This window comes from Elephantulus edwardii, unplaced genomic scaffold (assembly GCF_000299155.1).
Source record: "Elephantulus edwardii isolate Elephantulus edwardi_28Jun2011 unplaced genomic scaffold, EleEdw1.0 scaffold00007, whole genome shotgun sequence".
Taxonomy (NCBI): Eukaryota; Metazoa; Chordata; class Mammalia; order Macroscelidea; family Macroscelididae; genus Elephantulus; species Elephantulus edwardii.
Genome location: NW_006399757.1, coordinates 15555866 through 15578628, shown reverse-complemented (window position 1 = coordinate 15578628; position 22763 = coordinate 15555866). Strand labels below are relative to the sequence as shown.

The window sequence follows — 22763 nt, the reverse complement described above, 5'->3', positions numbered from 1 at the left end:
TTGAGAAAGACCTTTTGTACTAATTAATTTTTAGTTACTAAAAATTGTCACTCAGTTTTAAGACAACATCAGGGACTATTTTCTGTTCAAGATTTAATAAAGATTATCTCAAAGCAGTACTTCCAGGAGTTCATCCAACTTTCCTGGTTCTATGAAGTCTAGAGTACAAGCCAATTTGAAATTGTTCTACATTTCTCCTATTTGATAAAAATTCCATTTTTTCCCTTATTATGATTTTAATGAAAGCTTATAAAAGATTGCTTTTTAGTCTTTGATAAAAATATTTATGTTGCAAAAGGAGTGGATGCTATGATGTGAGGGTAAAGAGCTTGACTTCTGTCCACTTAATAAAGGGGAATTTTCTGCATCAATATCTATAGCACCAAACAACTGCTAGGTCAGACACGACTCTGTCCTGCAACTATTTCTCCCAATCATATGGGTTCTATATTTGATGTTGACTCACAGATTTTACTCATAGTTGTGATATCAAGAGTGGGTTTATTAAGGAAATAGGATTGAGAGTGTGAGAGACGGTGAATGTCTCACAATACAAGTCTAGGATTAGTCCAACAGTCCCAAGCCATAAGCAAAACACAGTTCCTTAATTAGTGAAAGTTCTGGTTTGAGTTCAGCAGTCAACTCCAAATCATCTATAAAGGTTTGCATTAGAGCAGTTATAAGTCCTTCAATCATCTGACAAGAACAGCAAAACATTTCACTGTGGCCTTTACCTCAGGGCTCCTCTTGTTGCACCTTGCCACAGTTTCTTCACAGCATGCCACAGTCTCTCTACCAGCTCTCACCAGGATATCACTCTTGTCTGGCTCTCATCAGAGTCTTACTCCAGTCTCCCTCAGGTCTTGCTGCTCATTGTGCCTTGCACTCTCTCTTTTATCCTAGTCTCAAAGCTGTTGGTGATTTGCAAGACTATGTATCAACAGTTAAGGTAGCTGGAGAACACAGAAGGCTAATGTAATGACTAGAAAAGCCAACTTTTAAGCTAACACAATCACCTCGATGGGCAAGTGACTCCTGAATAATGGAGTCACTTGTCCACAGAGGTTATCACCAACACATCCTATATCCTCTTTGTCTTCCAGTATTTCTTCTCCTGTTGTTCTAAGAAAATTGAGAACAATTATTATATGTTGGGTGGCTGCTTGCCAGCTTATTTAATACAGTAGGCAACACACAGTGTACTTGTAGGCAGAGTAGCAATATGAGTCATAGTATCAGGTCAATTAACTGAAATGTGTCAGGAAACCGTGAACCCAAACCTACAAATATAGAAACTGAATTCCATGAGGTTTTTGAGTGGCTATAAGCATCTTCACAAGCTCCATTTGGTTTTTTTGTCATTGTTGTAAATATATCTATCATACAACTTTTGCAAGCTCAAACTTGTATAGGTGTATAGCTTATTGATAGCATTTACAATAATCAGCAGTGCGATACTACCCTTAACCAATGATATACTATATTCCCATCACCGTTAACTCCTCACTCTTTCCCCCTACCCATACTAATCACTAGTTAACTTTGTTCTCTACACAATTGCCTTTATTGTCTTTTTTCTATAAGTGATATCATAGAGTATCTGTCCTTTTTGTGTGACTTATTTCACTTAACATAATGTCTTCTAGTTCCATCTATGTTATAATATATATCAAGACTTCATTTCTCTTGCTGGATGAATAATATTACATTGTATATATGTCCTGAATTTTTGTTTTTCCTTTCATATGCTCCTAGGTGTTGACATAGTTTCTATTTATTATTGTGAATAGTGCTGCAAGCAGCTTAATTTCTTTTTATCTATGGTCCCTTGGCTTCCTGTGCTTCTCCTGCATCAATTATGTGCTCCTTTGTAGTGAAGTTATTTATGTTCATGTTTGATTATAAAATTTGTAAACTTCTTTCCCATTATATTTCTCCTCAGCATGTAAATGTGACATCTGGGGCATTGCATCATTCTGATGGAAATCTTCAGCAAGTCGTCTTGCAAAAATGTTACAATTTTGTTTGTGTAAATGTAAGTAGTAAATACAAATGATTGAAAGCACTGGGAGATTTGTATAAATGAAATTTAGAATTTTTTATTGATCTTAAAATTTTGAATTCCATGTTTTGATAGCTGTTTTATTATTTAATATATATTTTTAAATTTATATTTTATGTTTTGAAATAGTGAAATAGTATTTTTTAACATGCTAATTTTTTGTAATGAGAAAATTATCTTCTTTTAGACTTTATTACCTTGTATCTAATATAAAGCAAATAATATGTCTTAGGATTAAACCAGTCAGTATTTCAGATTTCAATATGTATATACTGAAGCCAGTTGAAACTCATTACCATGTTGTGAATCTTAATTCATTATGACCCTGTATTTTGTTTCTGAAACTATACATTTTAACAAGAACAAATTGCCTCATTTTTATCACCACTGACATTTAGGCTAGCAACCTAACACATACCCTGTTAAAAATATGGGTAAAAACATTGCTTTAATATACCAAATAATTAAAAATTAGACTTTGATAAATGCTTTTACTTTTGTGTAAAATTTCAAATTTTTCACCTTGATTTACATTTTAAATTCATTAATAACTTTCTTTTCTTTTCACTTGTTCTACCTTTTAGGCTCAAAACTTTGATTTTCAAGAAACCCAGAAGTTACTGCTCATGCTTGAGGAGAGCCGTCTTTCCATATTATACCCTGTTGTGGTGGTCTCGGTAAGAGAATGAGTACAGATTTTTCTCATTACATTTATGCTTCTTTCCTTTTAGTTTTTTGATTTCTGTTTTATTGAGTTGAGAACATAGCCCAAATTCTAGAAAAGAAATCTTTGTTTTCCTTTGTCTGTGTCTGAGTTTACTCTCTTGCTATGACTGCCTGCCCTTGTTACTCCAGTCATTCAACTTAATTGATAGGTTGGAAAATTTCATTTAACCTAGGAATCAATTTCATTTTTCATCAGTAAAGAAATTAAACAAAAAGAAAACCCCAAATTGTGTATTTGTTTAAGTAGCATGAGAAGAATCTGGTTGTGGTCAGGTGCCTTTAAGTGGAGTACAACACACAGTGACCCCAGGAACAAAAGATCTGAACCCTGTTCTAAACTGTGCCATCCTCACATTTCCTGACACACAAAAGCTCATTGAGGCAGTCATGGTATCAATTATTTGAGAAGTTGGAGTCAATAAAGAGGAATGTAGCATCAGGATTGGAGGGAGACTCATCAATAACTTGAGTTATGCAGATGACACAGCTTTGTTGAAAGGGAAACGTATTTGAAGCAGTTCTTTCAGAGGAACAAGGAATACAGACTTTGTTATGGATTGCATCTCAATGTCAAGAAAACAAATAATCTTATCAGCATATTATGTTGTTGTTGTTAGGTATAATTGAGTCTAAACATGACTCATAGCAACCCTGTGAACAGCAGATCTGAACCCTGTCCTGTCTTGTGCTATCTTCATCTTTTCTGACATATTTGAATGCATTGTTGCAGTCACTGTGTTACTTGACAGTCTTCCCTTCTTTCACCAACCTTCTTAGGCCATACCTAGTCTTTTCAATCACTTGCTATAAATCTGAGAGCACAGCAATGAATAAGGATGACAGAAGAATTGATGCCTTTGAGATGGATTTTGGAGAAGAGTACTGAACATCCCATGGAATGCCAAAAGAACACACAGATATGTCTTGGAGAAAGTACAGCCAGAGTTCTCTTTAGAGGCATGGGTGACAAAGCTTCCTCTGACATGCTTTGGGGATGTTGCTAGGAGAGGCTATTCTTTAAAGAAAGACATGCTTGGAAAGGTAGCATTAATTATAGGGTGCCAAGAAAAGAAAAATACAGAAATTTTAAAAATTTTAGGGAAAAATTTGATGGAAGGAAATTTATTGTGGTGTTTTATGTTCTTTGTTCCATGAGCATCATGACAGAGCAAATGACTCATTAAAGAGAATTACTTGAAACATGATCCATGAAAACTCTGGAAAGGCATTTTCTATCACAGATGAAAAAAATTAAGTATGTTTTGTAAAAAATTTACTTGCTTGATCTATCAAATTGTGTAGTGGAATAGAAATCAGAAAGTAAAGTCAGGAGGGACTGGATTCAGACACCATCACACACTAACTGAGTAGGTAGCATTTTGTTGTGGTAAAGGGTTCAAAGTATTAAATTCGCGGAAATGTGTAACAACTGCCAGTGTTCAAAATCTCAGGCCTATCACACAGTTAGTGAATTTGATTCTTGTTAGGTGAGGCAGTTGATATAAAGATAATGGGCAGTGTAAATAAGTAACTCTTAAGCAATGCAAGTAGAAACTCATTAACAATTGGGGAGGTTTAATTCTTTCACTGGCCCATTGTATTTGATTATATTTCCTAAGAGTAAGTTCCATGTCAGTTTGGGAAACCCAAAGCCCTCATTGACTGATTTTTCAGAGATAGACCTGCATTGAAGTTTTTAGGAACATTATGGAATGCACCAGAAACTGGGAAGACTCCCAGTCTCTGTAAGATAAAGATAAATTAAAAATTCTATTTGACCCAGCAATTCCACTATTGGGAATATACCACAAAGAAACCATAACTGTCACCCAAGCAGATATACACAGCCATGTTTATCATGGCTTTGTTCACAATAGCAAAGAGTTGGAAATAACCTAAGTGCTCATCAACATATGAATGGCTAGAGAAGCTGTGGTATACTCACACAATGGAATACTATGCAGCATTGAAAAACAAGGTACTCATGATATATTATTCAAAATGAGTGACCCTGGAGGACATTATGCTGAGTGACAAATTATGGAGTGACATTATGCTCAGTCACAAAAGGACAAATACTGAATAGTGCCACTGTTGTAAAGCAGGACTGACATCAGGGTTGGGAGGAGACTGAGAAAGATGGGAAAAATTAGGTATACTGCATTGAAACAGATGAGGGAGAAAACTGTTTAAAAGTGATATGTGATTAGGTATTTTTGTCATGATAGGAGTCCAGAAAGAAGGCTGCATAGTGGAGTGGACTTGTTTGGAGGGATTGTATAACAATGAAAGAATTTTGTTTTTCAACGAGAAGAGCAAACTGGGGGTGGGGAGTGGTGGACAGAGAGAAAAGTGCAACAGTGAATGAATGGGGTGGGGGGGAAAGTCTACTATTTTTGCCTGTAAAATAACTTTGGATGCACATGATTTAAAATAAATTTGTTTATTCTTCTGGAAAATAAAATTCTATGTTGGCCCTTTACACGTCTGCTATTGTGGGTATCTCATTCATACCATAATCCCAGATATTATACCACAAAATCAGTGCAGTAATGACCCCAAACAAGGATTTTGAAATCAGAATACCTGAAATTTCTGACCAAGTTACTTAACTCCTCAGACACAATTTCCTCATTTTAGGAGCAAGGCTAATAATAACACTTCCCAAAGTTATTGTAAGGATTTAAGTGTATGAGTGTAAATTGTCCAGCACAATATTAAGCCCTTTTCATACTAGTAATGCCAGTTTATTTTATTAGTCTAATTCTTTTTATTCCCACTGTGGGTGAGAGGATTCAAAGATCACTTCCCTTGCTTTACTGTGATTCCTGAGTTATATTTAACTTGACATTTAAAAACATTCTATTAGAAACTTCTGTTTGAGCACTTTCCCATCTTCTCAGATTTAGCCTATTCACTATCACAAATGTAATACTTAGTGCATTGATTTCATCTCTTACTGGTGGCACAGTTGGGGCACGCACCAACATCTTTAACTTTTTCCTGTCTTCTTTCTCCTTCTACCTCTCTTCATACAACACACACATGTTTAGGCAGTTTTGAAACTCATTTTAAATGTCTACATTTTTATGTCCTTTTCATTGCCTCAGTTGTATTTTTAACCTAAACCCTTGTATTGCTCCCATGAATATTTGAAATTAATTTTCTGCTGTCTTCTCTATGCTTCATATTTCTTACTGTCTACCTCTATTCTATATGATACTAAAGGAATGGTTGGATGACTCTCTAGTAAGTGGAAGCATGACCTAAAACTAGTTTGAGAAGAGTGTGTAGATATTAAAATTGTTTAAAATTAATTTCAATGTATTTTTAATGCTTTTAAATGTATTTAGATTGGACAGTTATCATGCCACACTTAATATTTGTACAATAATTATTTTCCCAGTTCATATGTAAATTAAAAATATTAGTTTTTTAGGTTAATAGTAAACTTAATAGGAAAATTCTAATACCAAGTAAGTAGAATTGATATCATTGAAATATATATCACTGCAAAGCTGCTATAAAGATTGCTGGTTTCTTGGATAGAGAGGCACATGAACATAATGTAACCTATGAATTGCCATACAAATTTGAATATCATTGGTCAATTTTTGTCATTTTTTATTCTGAGGCCAACATCTTTGAAAAATTAGTTTTCCTCTTACTGAAACTTTGGCATATACATTCAGATTCAAATTAATAGCTATTTTGAAACTATTTTAAAAGTCTGTATTTGTGGTGCTAGAGAAGAGTATTAAGCATACTGTTGACTGCCAAAAGAACAAATAGGTCTGTCCTGGAGAAGGTGAACCAGGTTTCTTCTTGGAGGCAAGGATTTTGAAGATTAATCAGACATACTTTGAGTGTGTGTCCATGAGGGACCAATCCTGGGAGAAGAACATCGTATTTGGAAGGCTGGAGGGACAGGTGGAAATGAAGACCGAGGGTGAGATGGTTTTACACAGTAATTGGGGTAATGGGAGTATGTGTATCAGGGACAGTAAGACTGGGTCAGGATAGGACAGTGTTCAAAGCTGTTGTAAATAGGGTCACTATGAGTCACAATTGATTCTGTTTAATATAACAACAACAACAAACCCTCAAAAAATGCTTTTCCAGTCCCCCAAGTCAAGAGGAGATTCCAATTTTAAATCTTACTAGATTCTCATGAAACATTACTTAGCACAAGAATCAGATGAAATTTCTGACCATTTATTATTGTTTAAATCTTACTTTTTCAGTAAACAAAATTGGTGAATGCAATGGGCATTAAATTAATTATTCTTTTTCAAAAACTGGGGAGAAATTAGTAGTATATAATAAAATTAGAAATTATTTAGAAACTCTGCAATATTATTAGATAAACTAGTTTATCATAGTTTCTATAGCAAAATAGTTCTGCTGTAATTATCTGGACTTTGAGAAGAAACTTTTCATAGCCAATGAAAATTTACTGGAAAACAAAAGAAAGTGTACTGAAATGATCAATGAAGTTGAACTGAAGTATAATTCTGTCAATGATAGGATAATATCTATATGCCTACAAAGAAGAAGAGTAAAAACAATGATTCAAATTTACATACCAACCACTAAGGCCAAAATGAAGAAACTGAGTATTTTTGGCAACTTCCCTATTCTGAAATTGATCAAACATGCAATCAGTATGCCCTGATTATTAATTACTAGTGATTGCAATGAAATGTTGAGAACAAAGAAGGATTTTAGTTGAAAAATATAGCCCTTGTTATAGAGAAAACCTTGGAGATTGCAGGGTAGAGTTTTGCAGTATCTATGACTTATTTGTTAGAAATATATTTTAACAACAGGCAATGACTAGAGATTATAGAAAGAGAATTGATGTATTTGAGCTGTGGTGCTGGAGAAGAGTATTGAATATACCATGGACTGCTAGGAGAGCAAACAGGTTCGTCCTAGAGTGGGTGAATCCAAGCTGCTTCTTGGAAGCAAGAATTCTGAGGCTTTGTCTGACATGCTTTGGGCATGTTGCAAGGAACAGCCAGTCCTTGGAGAGGGATATCATGGTTGAAAGGGTGGAGTGATGACACAAGAGAGGAAGACCCTCGATGATGTGGATTGATTCAGTGACTGGGGTAATGAAGGTAGGCATGTCAGAGACAAGAATGGCCAGAATAGAGCAAGGTCAGGGCTGTTGTACAAAGGGTCACTATAAGTAACAAATGACTTGATGGCACAGAACAATAGTAACAACAACAATGATATTTATACACGTACAGATTATGAAATGGAATACAGTGCAATCAAATTAACTACATCTGTGCAAACAGATATGGAGAAACTCAATATTATCAGTTGGTATACAACCAGGGGCTTACTGCAGAACAGATAATCAATTGCTCATATATAAGTTCAAGCTGATATTGAAAAAATGAAAAAAATATTCCACGAGTGTCAGTTTATGATCTTGAGTTTATCTGACCTGGACTTGGAGAGCATAGATTTTTACTCACTGAATCAAAGTCTACATGAATTGTGGGGGTGACATCAAAGACATCCTAGTCTACAAGAATTGTGGGATGGCATCAAAGACATATCTGAAGAAAGTAGAAAGTTATTAAAAAGAAGAAAAGATAAAAATAAATGACAGAGTAGATTCTGAACTTTGTTCTTGAAATGGAATATCTAATGATAATAGAAGAAATGATGACATAAAAGAGGTAAGCAAAGACTTCAAAGGGAAATTTAAAAAGACAGAATAGTACATAGACAGGGAACTGCCAGAAGTTTAAGAAGGATTTAGAAGAGGTTGTGGCACCAGGGATATCATGGCTGGTGTCAGATGGATCCTGGTGGAAAGATTATCAAAAGAATGTCTATATACGCTTTATTGACTATGCAAAGGCATTTGAGTGTGTGGATCATACGAAGTTATTTCTAACGTTGAAAAGAATCCCAAAGCAGTTAATTGTGCTCATGTGAAACTGAAATCTAGACCAGGAGGCTGCTGTATGAATAGAGTAAGGAAACACCCCATGGTTCAAAATTAAGAAAGTGTGTCAAGGTTATTTTTCTCTTTATACCTATTCAAACTGTATGCTGAGCAAATTATACGAGAAGTTGTACTCTGTGAAGAAGAATGTGGCATCAGGATCAGAGGGAGACTCGTCAATAGTCTGTATTATGCAGAAGACACAACCTTGCTTGATGAAAGTGTGGAGAACTTAATATGCTTGTATCTTTCAGAAGATCAAAGAATACATGAATGAAGTATGTCTCCTGATTTCTTCACTGCTTCTACCAAGAGTGCTGGTTGTTGATCCAAGAAAGATGAAATCATTGACATCATCAATCTTTTCTTGACATCTATCATGATGTTGCTTAATGGCTAAATAGACTTTGTTTTCTTGATGTTGAGATGGAATCCATACCGATGGCTGTAGTCCTCAGTCTTCTGCTGCAAACATTTCTATTGTTATGTGCCCTCCAATCACTTGCGATTCATAGTGACCCTATGTACAAGAGTTCTGAAGCCTGCCCTGTCCTGAGACAGTTTCAGTAACTCCAACACACCTACCCCCATTACCCTGGTTACTGTATCAATCCTTCTCACCCAAGGTCTTCCTCTCCTGTACTGTCCCTCCACCCTTCCAAACATAAAGTCCTCCTCCAAGGACTGGTCCCTCTTGGATGTGTCCAGATTATGTGAGACAGAGCTTTAAAATCCTAGCCTTCAAGGAGAAACATGGTTTCACCCTTTCCAAGACAGACTTATTTGTTTTCTTGGCAGTCCATGACTCTTTTCGCGCACCACAACTCAAAGGCTTCAATTTGTCTGTCATCCTTAGTCATTGTCCTGCTCTCTGATGTATAGTAAGTAATTGTGAAGATCAATGCCTGGATAAGGTGCACCTTAGTCTCTTGACAGTACTCTGGAGAGGTCCCAGACAACAGATTTACCCAGTGTAATTAGTCTTTTGATTTCCTGACAGCTGCTGCTAAAAGTGTTGATTGTGGACCTAAGCATGTTGTAATTGTTAACAACTTCAGTCTCTTCTCCAATTATCATGGTGTTACCAATTGACCCAGTGGTGGAAATCTTTGTCTTCTCGATGGTGAGCTTCAATCCATATTGAAGACTATAGTTCTTGACCTTCTGCAGCAAGTGCTTCAGGTTCTCCTCAGTTTCAAGTAAACAAGGTGTGTCATCTGCATAATATAGGTTGTTGATTAGTCTTCCTCCAATTCTGATGCCACATTCCTCCTCATAAAGTCCAGGCTCCCGAATGATCTGTTTTGCATATAGATTGATAAGGTATGGAGACAGGATGCATCCCTGTCACACTCTTTTCCCTATTTTGAACCATGCAGTGTTTCCTTGCTCTGTTCTGAGGACTGCTTCCTGGTCTGAGTATAGGTTTCACATGAGCACACTCAAGTGTTTGGAGATTCCCATTCTTCTCAAGATTAGCCACAACTCTTTGTGATCCACACAATCAAAGGCATTTGCATAGTCAATGAAATCCAGGTATGCATTCTTCTGGTGCTCTTTGTTTTCTTCCAGTATCCATCTGACATTGGCAATAATGTCTCTGGTGCAACAACCTCTTCTAAACCCAGATTATATTTCTGATAGTTCTCTGTTGATGTACTGTCCCAGTTGTTTTTGGAAAATCCTTGGCTGGACTTTGCTTGCATGTTATATTAGTGATATTGTTCAATAATTTTCACACTCTTTTGGGTCACCTTTTTTTTTTGAATGGGTATAGATATGGATCTCTTTCAGTCAGTTGGCCTATTAGATGTCCTGGCACAAGCTGGTGATCAAGTTCAGGGCAGCATCTGTTTGTTGAAATATGTCAATTGGTAGTCCATCAGTTCCTGGAGCTTTTTTGTTTATTCTTTCTCATTCTTTCAGAGGAGCCTGCATTTCCTCCTTCACCACCTTTGCCTTTTGTTCATATGTTGTTTCTTGAAATTTTGTGTGGGCCAATTCTTTTTGGTACAGTGAATCTGTTTACTCCTTCCATCTTCTTTTCATGATTCCTGGAACATTTAATATTTTGCCCACAGCATCATTAAAGTATTGCAACTTGGGGCTTGAATTTGTTCTTTGGTTCTTTAACTTAAGAAATACTGAGCAAGTTCAGCCTTTTTGATTTTCTGACTCAAGCGCCTTGCACATTTTATTTTGATGCTTTGCTTTGACTTTCTGAGCTGCCCATATTTCTTTCCTTTACTTTGGCTTCTAGGCACAATTCTAGTGCAATATTCAGAGTCTCTTCTAACATCTGTTTTGATCTTTTCTTCTTCCTCCATTTTTGTAATGACCTTTTGCTTTCTTCAAGGATGGTATTTTTGCTATCTTTCCACAGCTCATCTGGTCTTTGTTCAGTAGTGTTCAAGGCCTCAAATCTGTTCTTGATTTCATTTTTAAATTCAGGGGGGGCATAGATTCAAGATCAAATTTTGATTCCTGTTAATTTGATTTGACTTTCTTTAGCTTTAATTTGAACTTGCATATGAGTAGTTGATGGTCTGTTCTGCAATCAGCACCTGGCCTCGTTCTCACTGCTGATAATGATCTTTTCCAACAATTCCTCCCACATATGTAACCAGTCTGATACCTATTCATATTATCAGGTGAAATCTATGTGTATAGCCCGTGTTTATGTTTCTTATAAAAGGTGTTTTCAATGAATAAACAATTGATCGTGAAGAATTTTGTCATTCTGTCCCCAGCCTCATTTCTGTCATGAAGTCCATGTTTTCCAATCCTTCTTTTTGGTTCCCAACTTTTGCATTCCAGTCACCTATTATTATTAATGCATCTTCTGACTGAAAAAGTTGGTAGAAATCATCTATTTCCTCCTCTTTGGCACTCAATTTTGTTGCATAAATTTCAATGATAGTGGTATTAACAGGTCTTCCTTTTATTCATATGTATATTACCCTGTCACTCACAACATTGTATTTCAAGATGGATCTAGCTGTAGATCATATGATCATCTGATTAAAAGTATCCCCTGCCAATCCATCTCATTATGCCAATACTTAATATGTCAACATTTATTCGTCCAATTTCTTTCTTAATGATGTCCAATTTTTCTACATTCATGCTCTTTATATTCCACATTCCAATCATTAGATTCTGATTACAACTCTTCATCTTCCTTTGTTTCCAAAGTTGATGACTCAGCCTCAGTTGCCACATCTATTAGTCTACTCTAAGTGTGCTCTATTGTATATAAGGTTTTTGAAGGCCTGTTATATTTCAAATGTGGATGGCCATTCCTTCTTTCTCGTCTGTCTTAATTTGGATGCTTAGTATTAGAACAATAATGACCAGACAGAAAAGCATTTTACCAAAAAGAAGAGTTGAAAGACATTTCCGATTACAGAAATAACCAATTCATTCAATATCCCCAGACCCCAGTGTGTGTGTCTTTTCCCTTCCCTTTCCCTGCTGCATCAGTTTCCCTTGTACTCTCGCTTACCCTGTCCAGTACCTCTAGAAATATATAAGTATCATCAATAGTATGTGAAAGCAGTGTTTTGCTAAAATAGTTAAAGCAATTACATCTTTACATAAGCAGGGAGCAATCAGAAATTTTAAGTCAGACTCAGAAGAGAACATGGGATAAAGGATATCATTGTGGATGTCAGATGGATCTTGCCTGGGATTAGAGAATGTTAGAAAGATGTTTGAATATATTTTATTGTTTATGAAATTATATTTGACGATGTGAATAATCTGAAATTGTGGATAATTTTGCCTAAAATAACATTGCAAAAGAATGTTATAATATGTAGATATAGTGGTCATGTAGAAACTGTACAAAGACCAAAAGATAGTCCGTTGAATGGAACAGAAAAGATGTGCAATTGTATCCTTTTATCATACTTATTTTTATGCTGAGCTTATCTGAGAAGTGAAGTTATAAGAGTATTGAATGTACCATAGACTGCTAGAACAAATAGGTCTGCTTGGAGAGGGTGAAACCAAGTTTCTTCTTGTATGCAAGGATTGTGATTGTCTTTCTTACACACTTTGGGCACATGGCCAGGAGGGACTAGTCTTTGGAGAAGTATAGCATGCTTAGAAGGGCACAGGAGAAGAAGAACCCAGATGAAATGGTTTGACTCAGTAACTGGGGAAATGGGGTTAGGTTTGTCAGAGTTAGTCAGAGTTAATCTCAGACTGACTGAGATTAGGACAGGGTTCTGAGCTGTGGTCATAATGAGTCATGGACAACTCAGTGGCACATAACAACAGTAACAGTAATCTGAGACAAGGAATTGTAAAGAAGAACACAGTATAAAAGTTAGTGGAAGACTTATTAACATCCAGTGATAGACAAATGACACAACTATGCCTATGGAAAGTTAAGAAGAATTGAAGCTCTTATTAATGAAGATCAAAGACTGCATGCACTATACCCTTCAGTATGAATTATACCTAGTCGTAAAGATTATAAGGAGAATGTCTATTTGTGTTGTATTGAATATCCAAAGACGTTTAATTGTGTGAATCATCACAAACGATGACTAATTTTGTGAGGAATGAGAATTTCGGAACGTTTAATTATGCTTATATGAAATCTATACCCAGATTAAGAAGCTGTTGTCCAAACAAAGCAAGAAAATAATATAAGAAGAATGTCTATTTGTGTTGTATTGAATATGCAAAGGCATTTAACTGTGGGAATCATCACAAATTCTGACTAACTTTGTGAAGAATGAGAATTTCAGAATTTAATTATGCTTATATGAAATCTATATACTCAGATCAAGAAGCTGCTGTCCAAACAAAGTAAGAGAACACGGGATGGTTTAAAATGGGGAAAGATGAACATTAGGGTTGTTTCTTCTCTCCATTACCATTAAATCTGAGCAAATTATTAGAGGAGCTAGACTTTATGAAGAAGAATGTGGCATCAGGCTTAGAGGAAGGCTCACCGACAGACTGCATAGTGCTGTTGTTAAACCTTCCTCCAATCCTGATGCCATACTCTTAACATTGCTTTAAGAAAGTGATGAGACCTGAAGCACTTAGTGCAGAGGATCAGGGACTACAGCCTTTAGTACAGATTACTTCTCAACATTAAGATAACAGAAATCTTTACACAGAGCTAATAGGAAGCATCATGATAGATAGAGGGGAAAAAATGACATTGTCAAGGATTACATCTTACTTGTGTCCATAGTCGACTCCCTTCATATCAGCAGTCAGGAGAGTGGAAGATGTATAGCACTGAGAAAGTCTGATGTCAAGGAGTTTTCCAAAGTCCTAAAGAATAATGATGTTAATGTAAAGACTGAACACTATGACACTGATGTGTCAGATGTGTTACTGGTTGGTTACCCAGTGCAGACTGTGTTTGGTGGAGCTCCCCAATTTAAACGAGCTTGGAAGCAGGAGTGGCATCACTTCCGTAATAGCTTGCCTCCGGAAACCCTATGAACCTGGAGAGAGGATGAAAGACACCCAAGCATCGAGGACTCTCCTTCATAAGGTCACTATGAGTCGCCTGCAACTCGACAGCACATAATAACAACAACATCAACATAGAGATCAGCTGGCCCAGTGGACAGAAAGCAATGCTACCAAGCCAAAGGTGGGTGGCTTTTAATCTGGGGCCCTCGGGCCTGTCTTTCATTGTTTTTGTTCAGATATTCCTCTAGGTCGTATAGCCCTGGTGTACAAGTTTCCGTACTGTGGTCACTTGTGGTTGCTATGAGGCTGAACATTGTGACACTGATGTGTCCAATGAGATAATGGTTGGCTACCCAGTGCGGACAGAGTGGGGTGGAGCTCCCCAATTAAACAAACGTGGAAGGAGGGGTGGCATCCACTTCCATAATAGCTTGCCTCCGGAAACCCTATGTACCTGGAGAGAGGATGAAAGACACACAAGCATTGAGGACTCTCCTTCATTGGGTCTCTATGAATCACCTGCGACTTGATGGCACTCAACAACAACAACAACAACAACAGTATAAAGACTAAAGTGCACCTGACATAAACTGCAATTACCTGTGGTGATTTTTAACCAATTGCTTGTGGTGTATCTCAAAGCTGGACAGTGAATAAGGATGACAGGAGGAAGAATTGGTGCATTTGAGTTGTGGTGCTGAAGAGGAGTGCTGAATATCCCAAGGATTGTCAAAAGCACAGATATGTCTTAGAGAAAGTACATCCAGTGTGTTCCTTGGAGGCAAAGATGGCTGCGCTTCATCTAACATGTTTTGGAAATGTTGTTAGGAAAGGTTATTTCTTAGAAAAGAACATCATACTTGACAATTTAGAGGATCAGCAAAGAGAGCAAGAGATGATACAAGGTCTGAGGCAATGGACTAAGTGTGTCAAGGATGATAAGGACGATACAGAATAGTAGAGTTCAGATCTGTTGTTCAGGGTCTCTATGAGTTGTACTCAACAACAGTTAATAAAACCAACAAACAAAACAGAAATTCTCACAACTGGACCAGTAAGTAACATGATGATAAACAGAGAAAATATTAAAGTTGTTAAGGATTTTGTTTTACTTGGATCAAAAATTAACACCCATAGAAGCATCTGTGAAGGAATCAAATCACATATTGTATTGGCAAATTAACTGCAAAAGACTTCTTTTAAAGGGCTAAAAAGTGAAGATGTCCCTCTGAGGACTAAGGTATGTCTAGTCCAAGCCTAGATATTTTTAATCACCTCATACATATTCAAAGCTGGAGAAAAGATGAATAGAGTGAAGAAGAATTGATATTTTTTTGATGTTGAATATACCAAAAACCTCATTTTTATATGTGGAGAAAAGATGAATAGTGAAGAAGAATTGATGTTTTTTAATATTGGATATACCAAGAAACTCATTTTTATATGTACCATTGAGTAGGAACTGACTCATAGCTGACCCTCCAGTGAGTTTTCAGGGGCACTAAATGGCATAGGAGGAGATTGCCCGTCTTTTTTCTGCAGAACAACTGGTGGATTACAGGTGAATGCCTGTGATGTGGCAGTGCAACTCGATCATAAAACCACCAGAGCTTCCTACGTTGAACTTGAACAAGAAAATCAGTCTTGGAAGAAGTATAGCCGGAATGCATACTAGACATGAGGATAGCAAGAATCCAGATCTCATTTGTTTTGAGCAAGCTTTTAGGAAGGACTTGGAGATCATGCTTAGTTATGTACATGGTTAGTAAAGACTCTCAGATAGATTCATTGAGTGATTGTAAAATGGGCTCAAACTTGACAATGAGTGTGAGGATGTTGCAGTCACTGGTAACATTTCATTCTATTACACTTAAAGCCTCAAAATTGGGACTGTCTTGATGGCCCATAACAACAACATCAACGCCAACACCAATTATCCTGATAATTATATATGGTCTTTATTTCTCTCTGCTTATAAAGATAATTGTTTTACACTTTAAAAAAGATAAAAATCTTATGAATTTACTTTGGAAAAAAGTTAAATTGCCAATTTGGAAAACAAATCTCCAAAATGCCTAATTTAGTTCTAGTATGTAGGAACTAGTTTATTGACATAACACTAGAATATATGATCCTTAAAATACTTCAAACTGTTTAATATTTGAACACGTTGGCAAGTTAAAAAATAGAAAAACACCATCCGTTGACACTTGATACTTTCACATCTGGGGATACGGTCACAGGATCTAAATTGTTTCCAGAAGTTTCCACAATGAACCGTGGCAGAGCAAGGAACAGACTCCATCTAATGTGACATGTACTATATACACTTGTTACTTTTATACTCTCATGAATGTGTTAAATAAGAACAAAAAAGATTAAGACTATACATATGCACACATGTGCGTATGTAATATTCTGTTCTAATAAAGAACAAATGACAACTGGAAAAACATGATGATTCCTTGTTTAAATATAATGGCTTTTCACTTCAGCTTCACATTGTATTGAACCTTTCCTGAATTTAAGTAACAAAAATCTATGGTCCTGTTAAATTTCTTACTAGATCACAGACATAAATCTTTGTCACCTTTTACTTAACTACTTCTTCTGTGCATTTTCTCCTGTTGACTCCATTATTACTAGACTCAGAAAATGGGTTTTCAAGTCATTAATTTGTGGAAGATGAGCAAAATTTACTGTTTCAGTTTTGATATGTCTACATACTGTTTAATTTTTATAGTCTGTTTCAGTTACCTAGTTTATTTGTGTATAGTAGTTTGTGACTATTTACCAGCCAATGAATCATTTTGTGTGTTGATTAAAATCTCTGACCTACTCCACTCTCAACCCTATTGCTAACATAACCTCATGGATATTTATATTTTTCCTCAAGAATATTAGAATTCAATTTTTGAATCAAGTTTTTAAAATTTTATTTTTATAATGTTTTCATTAAAACACCTTCATGTGAATCTATACAGCCTCAGTTGCAGAAATGCTACCTCTTATACTTAATATTTTTCAGCTTTTTTTCTGCTAACATAATAAGTCTCAGATATTTCCTGCCTAAGACAATAATAAAACCCAAACAAATATTAAAGCCCTTTAGAACCCCTTTGCAATGTGGTCATAAAGGGATTCATTTCTAGCACAAAAAGGAGGAATGATGAAATCATTTTTGTAGGAGATGTTGAATAGAAATAATCGACTGTGTTTTTATAAGTTTTAGGAAATCTTTGCTTATGGCAAAATGGTTAATAGGATTATATAAATAATTGTGGGATATAAAGACTCAGATGAATTGTTCTGGAAATAGAACTCATTATATATGAAAAATAAATTTTCATAGGACATACCTTCTTGGTATTCATTCTTTTAACCAATAAAATTCCATATAACCAGATATAATGATATTCTACTAGAATATTTAAATAGAATGAATAAAATGAAGATTAAAGCTTTCTTTTTAAAAAATTTTATTTTGGTTTACACACAAAAGTCGTTTATATTGTGTTTTGTTTATATACATTGTGTTTCATGCATCCCTCCATTCAAACTGTTGGATAAAATTTTCTTGATTATAAGCAAGAGATGCAATTCCTATGCAAATGCAAATACTCAACTTAGATGAACAGAATGTATTTGGTATTGTATTTTTTTGGCAATACTAATCTGTTGTTGTTGTTGTTATATGCCCTTGAGTTGCCTCTGTCTCATAGTGACCCTATATACAACAGCCCTAAATGTTGCTCTATCCCCTGCCAACCTTATTATTTCCAACACACCTATTCCCATTACCCTAGTTACTGAATCAATCCACCTCATCAAGTCTCTTCCCCTCCTGCACTGTCTCTCCATACTCCCAAGAATGATGTCCCTCTCTAAGGACTGATCCCGCCTTAAGCATGTCCAAAGTATGTGAGATGAAGCTTCAGAATCCTTGCCTCCAAGGAGGAGTCTAGTTTCACCTTCTCCAGGATGAATTTGTTTGTTCTTTTAGCAGTTCATGGTATATTAAATACTCTTCTCCAGCACCACAGTTGTAATCAATTACATCAATTAAAATGGCATTACTTCACCTTCTGTTACACCTGGACATTGTCCAGCTTTCTGATGCATAGCAAGTCGTGGCAAAGACTATAGCCTGTATGTATCAGGCTCCTTATTTTCCAGGCTGACATTGTTGCTCTTCAGTATTTTGAAGAGGTGTCTGACTGCAGACTTTCCCAATGCAATTCATCTTTTAATTTCCTGACTGCTGGTACCAAAAGAGTTGATTGTAGTGCTAAGCAAACTGGAGGTATTGTCACCTCAATTTCTTTACCATCTATCCTGATGCTGCTGTTTGGCCTAGTGGTGAGAATCTTTGTTTTCTTGATGTTGAGCTTCAATCCATATTGAAGGCTGTGGTCCTTGACCTGCAGCAAGCACTGCAGGTCCTTCTCAGTTTCAGCAAGCAGGGTTGTGTCATCTACATAACACAGATTGTTAATGAGTCTACCTCCAATCCTGATGCCACAAGCCTCCTGGATAATCTCTCCTGCATATAGATTGAAAATATATGGAGTTAGGTAGGACATTCATGGCTCACACCCTTTCTGATTTTGAACCATGCAGTGTTTCCTTGCTCTGTTCTGACAACTGCCTCCTGGTCCAAGTATAGGTTTCACATAAGCACAATCAAGTGTTCCGGGATTCCCATTCTTCTCAGAGTCAGTCACAGTTTATTGTGATCTACACAGTCAAATGCCTTTTCACAGTCAATAAGACACAGATAGACGTTCCTCTGATACTTTCTGCTTTCAGCCTAGATCCACCTGACATTAGCTATAATATACCTAGTACTACGCTCTCTTCTAAACCCAGCCTGTACTTCAGGATAATCTAGTAAGTAATTTTATAATAGCTATCTGTGATATGCCCAGTAGGGATTTTATGCTATACAATTTTACAAATGTTAACTATGAAATGCCCAAGAGGTAAATGTGACAACTTTTCATTAGATAGTTCACATTAATTTTAGTCAGTAAAGGTAAGTGTGACAAATTTTCTTCCTTAGATGGTGTGTATTAATTCTAGTCATTTTCATTTCAAGAATTAAAAAATTATTTTGGTTGTTCATTTTATCTGAAAGTGTCTAGAAATTTTTTCAGTGAATTGTTTGTGTTACTAAGTTTTATTTTATATGAAAATGATCTTTATCTTAATTCTACTATATTCTGTTTCTTCCTAGTGACCAAAATAAATTTTAATATAGTTTATTATTTAAAGCTTATATATTGAATCATGTTATATAAGTAATAATAAATTTATAAAATACTATGTTAGTTTAAATTTGTTCCATTGGCTATTGTTTATCATATTTAAAAAATATGTTCCTTCAATGATAAAAGTAAATTATATTGTAAAAGTGGCATGGCAAGGATGTTGAATTTGAAGTCAGAGTTGATTGTATTAAATCTTACTGAATTGATTTCAACTTCATGTAACAGTACAATTGTCCCAAATTATTCTCTAAGCTATAATATTTTAGCTTAGCCACTTGAATGTGTGCATAATAAAAAAATTATTAGCAACACTGAGCAAAATGAAAATCCCAATAAACTTAAATGTGCTCATGTGAAGCCTATACAAACACCAAGAAGCAGTTGTCCAATCTGAACAAAGTAATACTGCTGTTGTTCTTGTTGTTGATTGCTGTCAAGTTGAGCACAACTCATAGCGACCCTATGAATAAAAGGCCTGAAGACTTTCTGTAACTATCGACATTGATCAAAGTTCATAGAGTTTCCATGGCTTAAAATCAGGAAAGCTGTGTCAAGGTTTTATCTTTTCTACATATTTATTCAATCTACCTGCTGAGGAAATAATTTGAGATTCTGGGCTATAAGAAGAGTAATGTGGCATTAGGACTGGAGGAAGATTCATAAATAACCTGCATTATGGAGGTGATACTACCATGCTGGAAAAGGTGAGGAAAACTTGATGCATTTACTACAGAAGATCAAAGACTACATACAGCCTTCAATAAGGACTACATCTTAACATTATGAAAATAAAAATCCTCACCACTGGGCCAATAGCCAGCATCATGAGAAATGGATAAGAGATTGAAGTTGTCAACAATTTTATTTTACTTAGATCCACAATCAATATCTATGGTAGATGTATTGTATGAGAAGATCTGCTGTCGAGGACCTCTCCAAAGAGCTAAAGAGTAAGAATTCCACTTTAAAGACAATAAGTGTCTGATAAAGCTATGGTCTTTTCAATTATTTCCTATATATCTGAAAGTTGAATGTATAAGGAATACCAAAAAAGAATCAATGCCTTTCACTTGTAACATTGGAACAGAGTCCTGAATAGCCCACAGATGGCCAAAAGAAGAAACAAGTCTGTCTTTTAGGAAGTGCAGCCAAGATGTTCCCTGGAGGAAAGGATGGTGAACCTTCTTCTCCCATAATTTGAACATGTTGTTAGGAGGGGCTGGTCCTTGGAAAAAGACATCACACTGGTAAAGGTAGAGGATCAAAGAAAGAGAAGACCCTTAACAAGATAGATTTGACACAGTGACAGTAACAATGTGCCTAAGCATATCAGGGATCATGAGCTTGGGGTTGGCTAGAACAAGTCTTAGATCTGTTGTTTATAGGGTTGTTATGAGTCGTAGTCAACTAGATTACACAAAACAACAACAACATAATCTTTAGGAGGGGGAAGTCATGTAGCCTAGTGGTTTATGTCTGGTGCTGCTAACAAGAAGGTCGAGAACATGAATTTACCACTTGCTCTGTGGCAGACACATAAGCAGTCTCTTTCCATAAAGTGCTGTGCCTTGGAAACCTGGTGGAGGATGGCTTGTGAGTCAGAGCTGACACATGGAGCAGTGTGTTTGTGTGTTTTAATCTTCAGGAGGAAAGATTACCAGTTTGAATTAAACCTAGTGTCTTGAGAACTTAAGTTATTGAGAAAATTTAAGGTACAAGTGATAGGTCTGCAGCTTACAAATGTGTGGCCAAGTTGTTTCATATCCCTCAACATATGTTTCTTTATCAGTAAGTAAAATGGGGTAGCCTCAATGGCTTGTGTGTTGCTTCTATTTCTAAATATGTTTTCTGGTTTAGAACATTTCTGTGATGCTTGCTTTTGTGTATGATCCACTGTGCCTATATATTTTTTTATAATACCCAAACCAAAACTCACTGCTTTTGAGTAGATTCTAACACCTAGTGACTCTCCCTTGGGTTTCTGCAGTTTTAAATCTTAATAGGAGACGCCCCATCTATATACCCAGAATACTCCACTTGCTATCCATGGTCAGACTTACCATCAATTTTTGAAGCTATAAATCTTTACTAGATTACCTTTTTTCCGAGGAATTCTGGTGCCCTTCTGTCAGGAAGCTGCTCTGCAGTTCTGATCGCATGTGGTTCAAATCCAGCAGCTACACCATGGAAGGAAGATGGCAGTCTCCTCCCAAGTGTTTAAGTGCCTCTAAAAACATGCTGGAGGGTGAGCTATGAGTTGGTTCTGACTTGATGGTACACAAAACCAAACCTTATTTCTGTTGCATTTTTTCTAGTAGATCCCAACTGCTTGTCCTTATGTTAGCAGCCCTAATGCCATACTATGTACTGCCACCAGGACGATATTATATTTTGGTTCATATTATACCTGAAAAAAAAATAAAATCATTTCCATTGTGTCAGAACGGACTCTTAGCTGACCTCCCACTGGGTTCTTGAGACAGCTCATCTTTCTCCTGCTCAGCCTCTGGTGCGTTCAAACTGCTAGGGATATATGGGAGCCGCTGCCACTGGCAGAAGCGGGGCCAGAAGCAGTGCCGGCACAAGCCGAGAGACCAGGCAACACAGAGGACTCCCACAATAGCTTCTGACACGCCTCCAGGTAACAAGCCCCTAGGTGGAGCCTAAACCGGTTGACCCTCGGGCCAAGAAGGAAAACACAATCTATACAGGAGTTCTACAGGACACATCACCTTCCCTTCGGAGACAGTACAAGTAAACTTAAGAGACACTGGACACAGGGAAAATAAATCTCTCAGACAAGCTGTCAAGTCATGTGTCAGACAATGGGACATTAATTCTGAAGGCATTTGGTAGAAGTGAAGTGGTATCCTGCTGGAGGGTTGAGCTGGGAAATAAGTGGGTCAAGGCCTGGGCTAAGGGCAGGGACTACACTGTAACTAATGGTGAACTCCATAATGAGGGATTTATCTTTCACTACTCCACAAATTGCTGTCTGTCAGATACTCCTCTAAGTCTGAGCATTCAGATTAAGACAAACTAGGAAGAAGGATTGGCCATCCACTTCTGAAATGGCAGGCCTCTGAAAACCTTATGTACAACACAACACACGTAGACGAACAGAAAGGGCAACCTAGGTAGAACTGTCAAGCATGGAAATACAAAGGAAGAGGAACAGTTGTAAGCAGACACAAGTGATTGGAACATGGAATGTGAGAACCATGAATGTAGGAAAATTAGAAATTGTTAAGAAAGAAATGGAACGCATAAATATTGACATACTAGGCAT

General features: G+C 36.5%; 1 protein-coding gene across 1 annotated transcript in view; it reads left to right on the top strand.

Annotated features, from left to right (window-relative positions):
* The window catches only part of ISPD (isoprenoid synthase domain containing), a 390875-nt gene that overhangs the window by 154115 nt on the left and 213997 nt on the right, over positions 1–22763 (top strand). Inside the window, exons 7-8 of the mRNA XM_006880260.1 lie at positions 1943–2035; positions 2647–2739. Of these exons, the coding sequence (XP_006880322.1) occupies positions 1943–2035; positions 2647–2739 (186 nt within the window). The remainder of the gene's footprint in view (positions 1–1942; positions 2036–2646; positions 2740–22763) is intronic.